Source organism: Dioscorea cayenensis, unplaced genomic scaffold (genome assembly GCF_009730915.1).
Source record: "Dioscorea cayenensis subsp. rotundata cultivar TDr96_F1 unplaced genomic scaffold, TDr96_F1_v2_PseudoChromosome.rev07_lg8_w22 25.fasta BLBR01001118.1, whole genome shotgun sequence".
In the NCBI taxonomy this organism is placed as follows: domain Eukaryota; kingdom Viridiplantae; phylum Streptophyta; class Magnoliopsida; order Dioscoreales; family Dioscoreaceae; genus Dioscorea; species Dioscorea cayenensis.
Window position 1 is genome coordinate 65,464 of NW_024087509.1, and position 12,425 is coordinate 77,888.

A 12,425-nucleotide genomic window follows, 5' to 3' on the forward strand; every position below is an offset into this window, starting at 1 on the left:
ACCATTTCTCATAAAGAAATTTGCATGTCTGGAACAAATGACAACTTGCACACTCAATTCCCTTGCAACATTAGATGGCCCTTAACCATTTATGGATACTAGCATAATTTTCTAGGAAAATCAACAAGAAAAGAACCTCAATGATTTGATCCAACTCAATGTTTAGGACCTGATTGGACTGTGAATCATTAACTCCATCCCTAGAAAAAAGATGTAGGGGTATTTTTTTAACCTTGGTGATTGGCTTCTCAAACTAAATTCACTTAAGTTTAATTAAAATATTATATGCACCTCCTTTTAACATAAGCTAGTGGCTAGTATAACTAGTATAACTGGTTTAATGTAGACATTTAAAGTATTACAAAATAAACTAGTAAGTTTACTGCATGTGATAGGTTTATCTGCAGAAAAGAAAATAAAGTGAGAGACACATGGTAGGGCTAACTGATAACTATTTGAGGGTCAAAAGATGCATGCATATAATGGGATCCAAATTTGAGGTTGATGGGCATGTGTCACATGTTAAAGCTAATGCCCGTGCATTGTATTTTTGGTCTCAGAATCTTGACCTGTGAATGTGATCAAGTGTGGACCCTATTCATTTTCATTATATACCTTCATTGGCAATGACAATGGATGAACTGAAAATGGAAAGTAAGGAAACTGAAACAATACTCCTTTTATAAGCTGATGACCTGAATTAGATGCAACAATTAATGATTCAGTTGGTGCACTTGGGTTTTAAGTTTTCATATCACATATATTATTTTCTTTAATTTGAGAATAATGAAGAAGATTTTCAAAGAGCTAACAACATTAATAATAAAAAGAAAAAAAAGAAAACCATAAATTAGAATAATTCACCTTCTTTGGAAATGAGTACTGCTATCAGTGAAATAAACCATGCCATTCTGTTGATCAACATCCAAACCATTAGTGAGCCCAAATGGTTGATCATCAGCAGCCATAGCAGCCACAGCAACCTGTGCTACCTCTCCTCCCTCAAGTCCAACAGTTAATAATCCAAAATGAGCATCAGTGATGTAAAGATCACCGGTGCCTTTATTAAACTGCAACCCCAATGGCCTCCCATATTTACTCTCTAAACTTACATGAAAATATTTTATGCTATCATAGTTACTTGTCCTGAAAATACAGTAATTAAAACCATAGTAAAAAACTCATAAGATATTATCTTATGTAGTTATATATGTATCTGTATTATATATATATATATATATATATACCTGATGTTTGAAGTGGTGGCAAACTCTTGCCAACCAAGACTACAACCTCTCCATTTGAGTATATGGCCATTAGAGATGCCAATGTAGAGGCCTTTGCCATTGGTGTCGAAGGTGATGCTTTCAGGGCCAAAAGCTGATGAGAGAAAGAGTTTGTCTTGGACATGGAGGTTAGCAATATCCCTTTCAAGCAATGCACAGGTTAATGAGTTGAAGAAGATGATGAGAAAGATGGTCAATTTTTTCATTGCTGGTGTTTATACTTCAAAAGGCAAAAAAGATGACACAGTTTAGTAGTTAGAATAAATTTTGCCAATTATTTTTTCTCATGCCTAAGATTATATACCCTCATTGACAATGGCAATGGATGAACTGAAACTGGAAAGTAAGGAATCAAACATAATGTGTTCCATGTTAACAGAGCTGCTCATGCCATTGGTTTGGTATATGTCTTTGGTGTAGTTGAACAGATTTGGATACTCTCGTATCAGATTCTTGTTGCATTTGAAATGAACAACATAAACCTGCATGAAATATGAAAGAATGAGCTGAGTTAGTAACTAAAGCATTGTCAACAAAATTATGCAAGGAAACTGGTTCAGTAAATTGAGTTTTGTCAAAGTAAAATAGTTAAGACTTAAGAGGAGTAATTCTGAATGCCAATTCTGGAAATTGACTGAAAAATTATTATCAAATTCTGACTTCGGCCGTGCTTTATTTTGTCAGCAATTAAACAAAGAAAAAGCAGTGCATCAAATATGCTACAGTTGATTTGAATACTAGTTTCTAGGATATACTTGCTTAATGTAAAGCTACAATTAATAAGGCGCTTCTAATTTAAATACTAGAAATTGCATCTGGTTTTAGAATTGAAAAAGTTTTTGCTTCCAGTTACAAAAACTAAATATTATACAAGGCCTGAAATACCATTACAAAATGTGGTTAAAGTCATCAGGACCAAAAAGAATATACTCTTCACTTAAGAGATGAACTGTACCTCATCAAATCTTATAAGAGTGACAAACAAGCGCACATCAGCTTCAGTCAACACATTCCCACAAATTTACCGCTGCTTGCTAAGTATCTCTTCACACTTGTCCAAGGCTTCATATAACTTTGTACAACTTTTTTTATTGATAGCATAATCAACCGATACATGTCTAGCACACTCCTAAGAAACATGTAAAAGGATTCAATACAGACTAAAACAAGTTGATTTTCTTGTACATCAAACAAAAACAATTTTATTAAATCCCTAAAACAAAATGCATATCCTACTATTTTAATGATCACATGAGTCAAACCACAATAAGTAGGCATGGTTAAAAAGATACTATAGAGATTTCTTAACAAAATTTTATCATATTATAATACACACACACACAATGTGAAAAAACAATTATGAAAAATCAGGCATATTTCTAAGGTTCCTGATAAAATTAGATCAGTAGATTTGCAAACTCGTACTCAAAAACTATATGGTAATCAAGAGAATAGTTCCACCAAAAATCTGCAATAAACATCATCAAAGAGGTCTAAATAATGACAACAAGAAATCATTCAAGATCGGTCGTCCGGGTGGCCACAAAGAAGTGCTCGGGATTCGACTTTCGGATGATCGATTCTATGCACGCAGTGGCGCTCACCCCTCTTCTCATGGTCGCATCCGGAACAACAAAAACCAAAGCACAACATAAGCCCTAATCGTATCAAAACAATAAAAAAGGCATGAACAAAGAGAAATCCAATGAAGAGGGCAACCTCGTGGTGACAAGCTGGCGAGCGGCATTAAGAGCTTCAGAGTGGGATTCACCAAGCACTTGGAGCTCAGCAATGACTCGGCGAGAGGAGAAGAGTAGCACACGGGCTCCGAGGAGACGCTGGAGAGCGTTGTCCGTAGGAACGAGGCCGTGGACAAGGAGGTGGTGAATGAAGGTACCATCGCAGAGGACCTTGTAGGGTTCATAGAATCCAAAGCGCGCTGAGTAGAACCTCACCGCCTTGCGGTGCCTCTTCTGCTTCTTCGCCCTCATTGATGGAGCTCACTTTCGAACCCCTAACCCCTTTCTCACGCCGGAGGTGAGGCGGGAAGATTAAAGGGTTTTTTTCCGTCTCGGATCGAGGTGGGGTGGTCTTGAGGCTGCGGACTTTCTCATCGTCGGTGAGGGATTCCGGGAGGGTCTCGGACTGAGAGATGGGGGCGGTGGCGAGAGATAGCTTGAGAGGGCGGCCGAGGAGGGCCGAGGAGAGAGCGATTGCCGCTGTGGCGGAGGGATGAGGGTTCGAGAGAGTTGTCATGGGGCCGGAGTTTGAGGGTGGCCCCTAAGAGGGGTAGAGGGTTTGGGGAGGCAGGCACCAAGAGGCGAGGCGGAGGAATTAGGGGCACGAGAGAGAGAGAGAGAGAGAGAGAGAGAGAGAGGATGGCTTTTTTAATTATTTTTTAAAACCAAAATTAATGCAGAGGGGTTTAACTAAACCGACTCTAAAAATTTTTTTAAAAAAAATCCTATTTATTATAGAGGTGGTTTTTTAAAACCCCTCTATTAAATTGTCTCTAAAGCCCATAAATGACGTAGTGTGATGTACTTTGAATGATCAAATTTGGGTTTTTTTGGTTTAAAAGTTATGGTATATATATGTCCATGGTTTGAGTTACTTCTTTGTTCTTGAGTGGAGCCTTTTTGCTTTTGAATCTTTTACTTAGTTTGTATTAACTACGATTTATCCAATTAAATTTTAGTGACAATTACTTATATTGCCAATTTTAACTAATTATGCATCTTCGCTAATAAAGGTATAATCTCGTAATGGTATAAAAGTTGTGTTTAACTTTCAAGTAAAATAATAATTCAAAACATGTGATTGGTAAAACGTGTTGTGCATGTATAGTAATTCCCAAGATCCACTTGGATGGCTAAATGATCAACAGCAGAGTTATCAAAGCAGGACCCGGCATTGAACAAGTCAAAGTGTGGGACCAGCAGATTATCAAATTTAGCTATCAGGTTATTTGTATTAATGTGAGGTCAATTTAAATATCTTAAATAATTTAATTGAATATAATATTTTTATTTACCTAAAACACTTGATTACTTAAAAAACATGGGCTAGCATTTAATATATCCTTTAAGGTTCATTAAATGGAGGCAAAATACTAACCGGTAATAATTAATATTCCAAGCAAAACAACATCAAGCAACAGTACATTAGTATTCATTAATCAGTAGGCAAGAAGATACATTAGTATTCATTAATCATTAGGCAATCAATCTTCTTTGTTTTCTTTTCCTTCATTATCCACAACTATCCCATCATTCTCCAACATCTCTTCATTTGTCTTCAGATTCTGCTCTTCCTCTTCCACTTTCTCTTCCTCATCTTTCTCATTCTCAGACTTGCATTCTTTAAGAGCCTTAACAAGAGTCTGCAGGCAAAGATCAGCTTGATCCTCAGACTCATTCTTTGGCATCAAATTCTCTGCCACATCAGCAGGACTAATCTTCTTCTCCTTCAACAACTCATGAATGCTACCAAACAATGGATGGGATTCCACTCCAAGATAATTCTTGGCCAGCACCTTAAATCCTTCATACTTACAGAATCCCAATTCAATATGCTTATCCATCCTTCCCCTCCTTATCAATGCAGGATCAAGCTTCTCAATATGGTTGGTGGTGAAAACAATCACCTTCTCTCCACCACATGCAGACCATAATCCATCAATACAATTAAGCAACCCTGACAGAGTAACCTTGCTCTCCTCCTTTCCAGGAGGAGGACCACCCATTGCAGCCTTATTCTTCTCCTCCTCCTCCTTGTTCCCCTCTTGCTGGTCTCCTCCGGTCTTGCGCTTCCCTGATAAATCCAAAGAACAATCAATATCTTCGACGACGATTATCGACTTGCTTGTAGTATTCAACAAGAGCTTCCTCAAAGCACTATTATCCTTCACCGCAGTGAGTTCAAGATCATAAACATCATAATCCAGCAAGTTAGCCATGGCTGCAATCATGGTGGATTTCCCAGTTCCTGGAGGACCATAAAGCAAGTAACCTCTCTTCCATGGCTTCCCAATCTTGGCATAGTACTCCTTGCTCTTGCTAAACTTCACTAAGTCTTGCATTATCTCATCTTTCATCTGAGGGTCTATAGCTAAGGTTTCAAATGTGGCAGGATGCTCAAACGGAACATGGCTCCAAACCAACTTCCTATACTCAGTGTAATCAAAGCTTGAACTGTTAGTGTAGAGCTTTCTCTTCCTCTTTTGCACAGCAATGGCCTTACCTTGTTGGATGACAAGAGGAAGATAAGACTCATTGATCAGCACTCTATGTCTCCGGTGAAACGTCAGACGGTAAGACCGTTTATCGTTGTCAGTCGGGTAGAAAGATATGGTCTGTCTATCCGACGAGGTCTTCCTTGAAAACCACCAGAGCTTGACACCACAGAACTCATCAGTGATCTCTTCATTCTCTGCCATGCTGAGGATGAGTTTATCACTGTCATGGCCCATCTCAGCTTTGAGACGTCTGGCACGTTCGGAGGTGGTGTTGGAGAGGTAGGACTCGATGGCGGTGTATGCCTCGCTGCGTTTGAGTCTCTGGCCGGAGTATTCAGGGAAGCTGATCTCTATGTATGGATAGATGAGGGTGATGAACTTTGTGTAGTATTTGGAGAAGTAGTTCTCAAGCTGGTAGGGAAAGTATTGCCTGCAAACTGCCCACAAGAACATCAAGCTTGCAATTGTTGAGCCTAAACCAGCAAAGCTCTCACTGTTGATCATTTTTATCTTCTTCTGTTTCTGTTCTTCTATCTCTCTGGTTGTATGGCTGTTGATGCCTGATGGTGCTCTTGAGTGAGTTATATATAGAGGTAAGTTGGTGGGTTTCGAATTATTCAAAGACTGATCATCATGCATGGTTTGTGAGGAGCCGCCATTGTTGACAAGTAGTAGTTGTTATTATTATTATTATTTTTTATTTTTATTTTTTTTTTCAGGTTTTTTTTAATTTTAATTAACTTTTAACTATGTAATAATTTTTGTAAAATTTGGTCATTAAACTTCTTAGGATTAAAGGCTCATTGTTTTGTGGTTATCATAATTAGTTTTTAACTTTTCATTACTTAATAATTATTTCTATATGTATAATGTTTTATATAAAACAATGACTTATTAGTTTATTAGTAACAAGTTTTTTATATAAGGTATTTGTTTCAAAGGGAACTAGAGATCAAACTGCAAAACCTATATAAAATGGAGGCATAAGTGTTTGTTGAGCTTGTAGTTACTCACTTCTCTTAAATAAAGGCCACTTGTCTCCTATTTGTCATAAACAAAATCATATAAAATCTCAACAAAATTAATGTTTAATTTTTTTCATTATAATAATTTTATCTCTTGTTATTTCTGTTTTTAGAATTTTTTTTTAAAATTTTGAAGCATTTTCTTGAATTTTTCAATTAAAAAAACAGTACCTCGAGGTGAAAATCCCAATGAGTTTACATTGACTTGAATAAACTTGGTCTCCAAGTAAACAAGTCGCCGTCTACTTATGTTTTTTGTTTTTTTTTTCTTTAAAAAGCAAATATATAAAAAGTCTTGGCAACATGAAGCTATACTTGGTTGAATTGGCCTCCAAGTAATTGATTACACATGTGGAATATATATATGTTAAGAAATATGATGGTGCGAAAGCCCTTTATGAAAAACAGTTTGACTTAGGATATGTTTCTTTAAAAATTTTACTTTTAATTCATAATTTCTATTTTAGCATGATTAATTAACATGTCAGATAACTTACCATAATAAGATCAATTGGAAAAGTGCATATGTTGTGGGCCCTACAAGATCAATTGGTATCAAATTTGTCAGTTTCCAAGCAACGCCTGCATGTTTTTTTTTGAATTCTGATCAAAAGGGTCAGTTTTGACCGCATCTATGTACAGAGTCATGCTGTAGTATTTGGTTGGTAAAAAGTTTTAGTCATCCACTGCAACATTTTCACGTTTCATATAATTTAAAATATTTAACCATTCTTTTAAAAAAATTTAATTTGTTATTTTTGAAATATAACTTTAGATAATGATTAATCTCAAACTTGATTAATTTAGAATAAAATCATATGCAATTTTTTTTACTTCTTTTTAATGAACAAAATCATCATGGAGAGTAACTCTTGTGCATGTCTTTTAAGATATTTGTTAGGGTTTTTTTTACAAAAGATGGGGATAAGCTAGACAGGCACTTGTAGGTTATTTTGTTCAACTTCGGTGCACGGACAACTTTCCAAGTTTGGGTTTACCTTATCATCGATGTCAGCTTGAATAGGGGAACGGCTTGCCCTTCCACAACGGTCTTTCCTTTATTAGACTTCTGAATTGACGAAAAATCTTCACATAAGCCTATCACATACAAAGCATCTTCTTGGTGACTCTAAGGACAGGTCTGATCAATCTGAAAGGGATCTGCAAAAGCAAGATGTAGGAGGATCATTCTCGAGTCATAATATAAGGTAGCCGCTCCTATGGGATTCACATCTACATACCTCCACCTTGTGAGCATCTTTAGGAGGATATGATGTTCTTTTTCATACAGCTTCTTCATAGTCATTACCACTAACTAGCTAAAATCCCTGGAATTTATTCTAATTATTAGGGATGCAAATGTATGTGCCGATTTTATAATAAAATGTGGTGAAGGGCAAGGTATCAATCCTTAGGGAAAATAGATTCTACTAGTACTAGTCCTTAATCCAAAAACTAGCCTACTCAAAATAATGTGATGTGAAAGAAAATAATGAAAAGAAAACAGAAATCAAAAGCAGAAATGCAAATATGGTCAAACAAGCAATGAAAATGGGGTGCTCGCTCATAAACTCCCTCTAGGGTTTTATAAGTCCTGGAAAGAGGGTATAAGTTTAGTAATCCTAATTGAACCGAAAGAAATCCTAAAGTATACAATCTCCTTTCTAAAGATAAATAGTAACTAATTCAGTACGGTGCTGATACAAACAACCCCATGATAGCAATGAACTCTGTGAAATTTTAACAAGAATTCAAATTGTAGACAACCCTTATCTCGAAATGATCACCCCTAATCCCATGCAAAGTAGATATGATATCTCTCTCTAGATCACCCGTAGTTGCAAAGAATATGGAATTTCTTGTCAATTTGCTCGAAAGGATTGTAGAAGGAGAACTCTCAACTCCAAAGTACCCTCTCTCTACGCTTACTCACAAATCCCCTCCAATTATAGCTTGCCTATGCTAGATGGGTCTCTCGACTTGTCACACAAATACATCAAACATAAACTAGGGCTTTCGTCTCGATAGCATTCAAGTCAAAAAGAACACGTGATTGAATTCAAAAGTAAAGGATTGCAATTAGAAATCAATGTAAATCATGAAAGATCCATAGCCAATATCAATTAAATATAACCCCTAGATTTCATCTATGCCCAAAACCCCATAAATTAGTTCTTCATCTAGGGAGAACAATCATACAATTCATAAGAGATAATAAAAATCATTGAAAGCATTAAAGCCCCACTTTCTATTGTGCCTCTTGAGATTGCCGAAGAGTTTCCCCTTTTCTTCCATAAATGCCACCAAGGTGTTCCTCGATGGCTCTAATCTCTTCCTCTAAGGTGGATAAGCCCTCTCTCCCTTATGATTCGCCCTTTAAGATCTGGAGAACCCCCCTCTTTCTTTCTCAAAGTTTGGCCATCAAGAGATTGTTTCAAAACTCTCATCAGAATCTTTTATACCTACCTACTTACGATGCAATAATTTAAACCTTTGGATTCCTGTTGGAAATTATGTTCAGGGTATTATCACAATTGTAGTAAGATTATTCTATAGAGTAGTTCTGTGAAGGAACCCAAGTGGAAAACACAAGGACCTAAATGTGAGAGTTTATAGAAGATGTTGGGTTCACAAGTAAATAGGAGGATTTTATTTGAAGGGTTTCCGGATATTGAGGATTGAGAGGTAAGTTGGCAGGGAGCTCTTTTGGAAGGCTAAGTTATGATTCAGGGATTGTTGATGAATTTGCATGGACTTTTTTGTAAAATATTTTCCTAGTAGGTGTTGACATTGAACCAAGTCAAATTTGGGTTTTAACCAAATTCAAAAGTTACTTCTGGACCTGAAAAATCATTTCAATTGCCTTTAGAATTAGAAAAGTCTTCAAGCTTCTAATCCTTTCTTCAGCTCCTTAATGACATCCTTAAGCTAAAGATTGGAGAAAATCTCAACCTCAGCATCTTCGTTTTCTTCATTCTTGCCGATGCAATACCTTTCTTTCTTCATACACCAAGTCTCCCCCTTCTTCTCCATTCTCTCTTTGAGGTGAGTTCTTGAATACTTGGTTTGGATGATGCATTATGCTTGATTAAAAGCTTGAGAAACATGCTAGAAACTGAGCATGTTTTTGTGAGATTTGGTTTGGATTGGAGTAGAAAAAGCATGACTTATTGTTTTAGATGATGGGTGCTTCAATTTCTTTTAAAAATATTTAAATTTTTTAGTTGAATTATGCTTGGAATGGTGAAGGAATTCTTGGAGTTATTGTAGAGGTACCATAGTAACCAGAATTAAGGTTAGTCTTGATTAATTAAGTTGAAGTGGTTGTTGTTGTTGTTGTTGTTGTTGTTGTTGTTGTTGTTGTTGTTGTTGTTGATGATGATGATGATGATGATGATGATGATGATGATGATGATGATGATGATGATAGTCGGAAATTGAGTTGGTTGATCTTATCCAAATTTAGATGGTTGAGCTTAGTCCAATTTAGTTGGTTGAGTTCATTCAAATGGATTTGGAGTTGGATTTGGCTAACCAAGTTGAAGTAATTTGGGTTCATTTGGATTTGAGTAAGGTTAAAGAGTTGGTTTGGTACAACCAATTGAGGATTGATTAAATTCGGACCCAATGTGTAATTGATTGGATTGGATTCTTGTTGGTTCAATCCAATTGGACTAAGAGTTCGATTAGGGTTGTCTTAATTAAACCACCCCGATTCAGGATTTTAAATTTGGTTCAAGTTAAATTAGTTCAATTGGACTTCATTCAGTGAAATTGAGGTTGGTTCAAGTTGGTCAATAGTTTAGTCCAAATTGAGTTGGTTTAAGTACAATTTAGAGGCCAATTTGATTATGTAAGGTTGGGTTTGAGCCAGTTGAAGTGAATGGGCCCAATTAGAGAGTTTGTTATTTTGGTTGTATTTTCTTTTGGGTACAGTTCTATCATTAGTCTGTTATATTTAGTTTTTTATTCCATGCTCTTGTTAGGTGGAATTCAGGCTTATGAGGGAGTTCCAGGTCTAGCGAGAAACCTGAGGAATGTCAGGTAAGTTGGTAGTGGAAACTATTTTACAAAAGAATATTTTGAAATGGCTGATTAATTATTTTCTAAAAGCATATTATTATATCTTGTTATGCAACAAGTTATTATGCCTACTATCTTCCAGTATGAATGATTATGTATTTTGTTCACTCAAAATTTACAATGAGTTTTATAACATGCCAAATTTAGATTTAATATTTGCTAAATTATATGCTCCTACTCAGTGATTGAGTGATTTATGGTATTCATACTTATACATATGACATTGCACAACCATACTTGTATAATGGGTTTGAAATTATTTATTAGGCTTTGGTTGTTCAAACATGCTTCTAGAAAATTGTAATTGTGGAAATGTCATTTATTCCTGATATTTGAATGTTGTCCTAGATATGGACTCTATGAGGAGATATGCATGTATTGCATTATTTTGATGGTAACGTCCTGCTGTAGTAGGCGGTCTTTACGGCTAGCCTTTATAGGTAGCATGCAAGACTAGCTGATTTATTTGTCTGGTTCAGGTGGGGGTATGGAACCCTAATTGGATGGTCATTGATAAGTGCTTGAGTGAACATATTTCTTTGTATGTTTTACATGCATTGAGTATCACAGTTATCATGTTTTATGTCTCATAAATTGTATTTGGTATTCCTTTTATGCGAATAGGGTTATGAAGGCCTTGAGAGAAGAATAGCAAGAAAATATAGGCTATGAAGGCATATTTTGGGAGTTTTTATACATTATAAGGATCAATACACAAGTGGAGCTCATATACATGGGGGTGTATGCCAACTTCTAAGGAGGATTACAGTCAAATTGTGAGTTGGAAAGGCATAAAGGCAACCACATTTCCATGTCTTTGCTTGTATGCAGACTTTAAGAACCTTCCCAATGATGATTAGATGATGAGAAGATTCATAGGCTACCACGCGGACGTGTGCCCGTTCATGTGGCCTCATGAGAAGAGTGTTGGAGACCTGTTTTTGAAGAATACTGTAGTAAAGTACTATAGCAAAAACATGAGCTGGTTATTATAAATAGCCATTTTGACCTATTATTTGAGGACTTTTTCATGTGGTTTAAATGAAAAAGCGGCTAGGGTTTGGAGAGGAGATCATTGGCGAATTTGGGGGGCGTTCTTTACCAACTTCGATAGATTCCTTCTTTGACATAGCATCAAGGGAGCCATTGGTGACCTAGCTTCAGAGAGGAATCCTTCAAGACGTTGAGCGACCCATCAAGGCAATCATCACGAATTCAAGGGTGTTTTATTCCATGGTTTTCATTGATTTTCACTTCTTTATTTTCTTTGTAATTTGCATCATGGAGGGCTAAACCCTAGTAGGTATTTGGGCATGTGAACCCTAGGATCTTATTCTTTTATTGATTTACTTTGTGTTTTCTATTAAATCCGAGTTTAATTGAGTTTCAATCTTGCTTTCTTATTAATTGCTTGCTTTATTGATCTTATGGTTGATTAGTATGCATGATTTGTTTGCCTTAATGAGAGAGAGGTCTCCATTAGGGTGAGAACTTTAAGATTGAAGAGGGTTGAGCGGGTGAGTCATGAGATAGTGGAGTGTCTCCTTTCCCTTCTGATTAGTATATTCTATCTCCATATTCTCTAGGTTTTATCAACCATATTTAGTGTGAGGTGTGAGATTAAGAGATTTCTCTGTCGGGACCTTGTAGGGTGTTAGGAATCTTTTACCTAGAAATAGGGTTAGGTTTATCTTTAGGAACCGGATGCACTCTTAGGAATCCCTAGAGTCTATTGCTGTCATATGTGGTGTGAGGTATTGATATTGAGCGATTTCTCCACCGGGACCTCGTAGG

General features: G+C 36.4%; 1 protein-coding gene across 1 annotated transcript; it reads right to left on the bottom strand.

Moving 5' to 3' along the window:
• Nucleotides 1-4,477: 4,477 nt before the first annotated feature.
• LOC120255644 (AAA-ATPase At3g28510-like) lies at nt 4,478-6,048 on the bottom strand. Its single transcript, XM_039263423.1, has one exon. It carries the CDS (start codon nt 6,025-6,027, stop codon nt 4,510-4,512), a length of 1,518 nt encoding a protein of 505 aa, XP_039119357.1. The 5' UTR covers nt 6,028-6,048; the 3' UTR covers nt 4,478-4,509.
• Nucleotides 6,049-12,425: the final 6,377 nt, after the last annotated feature.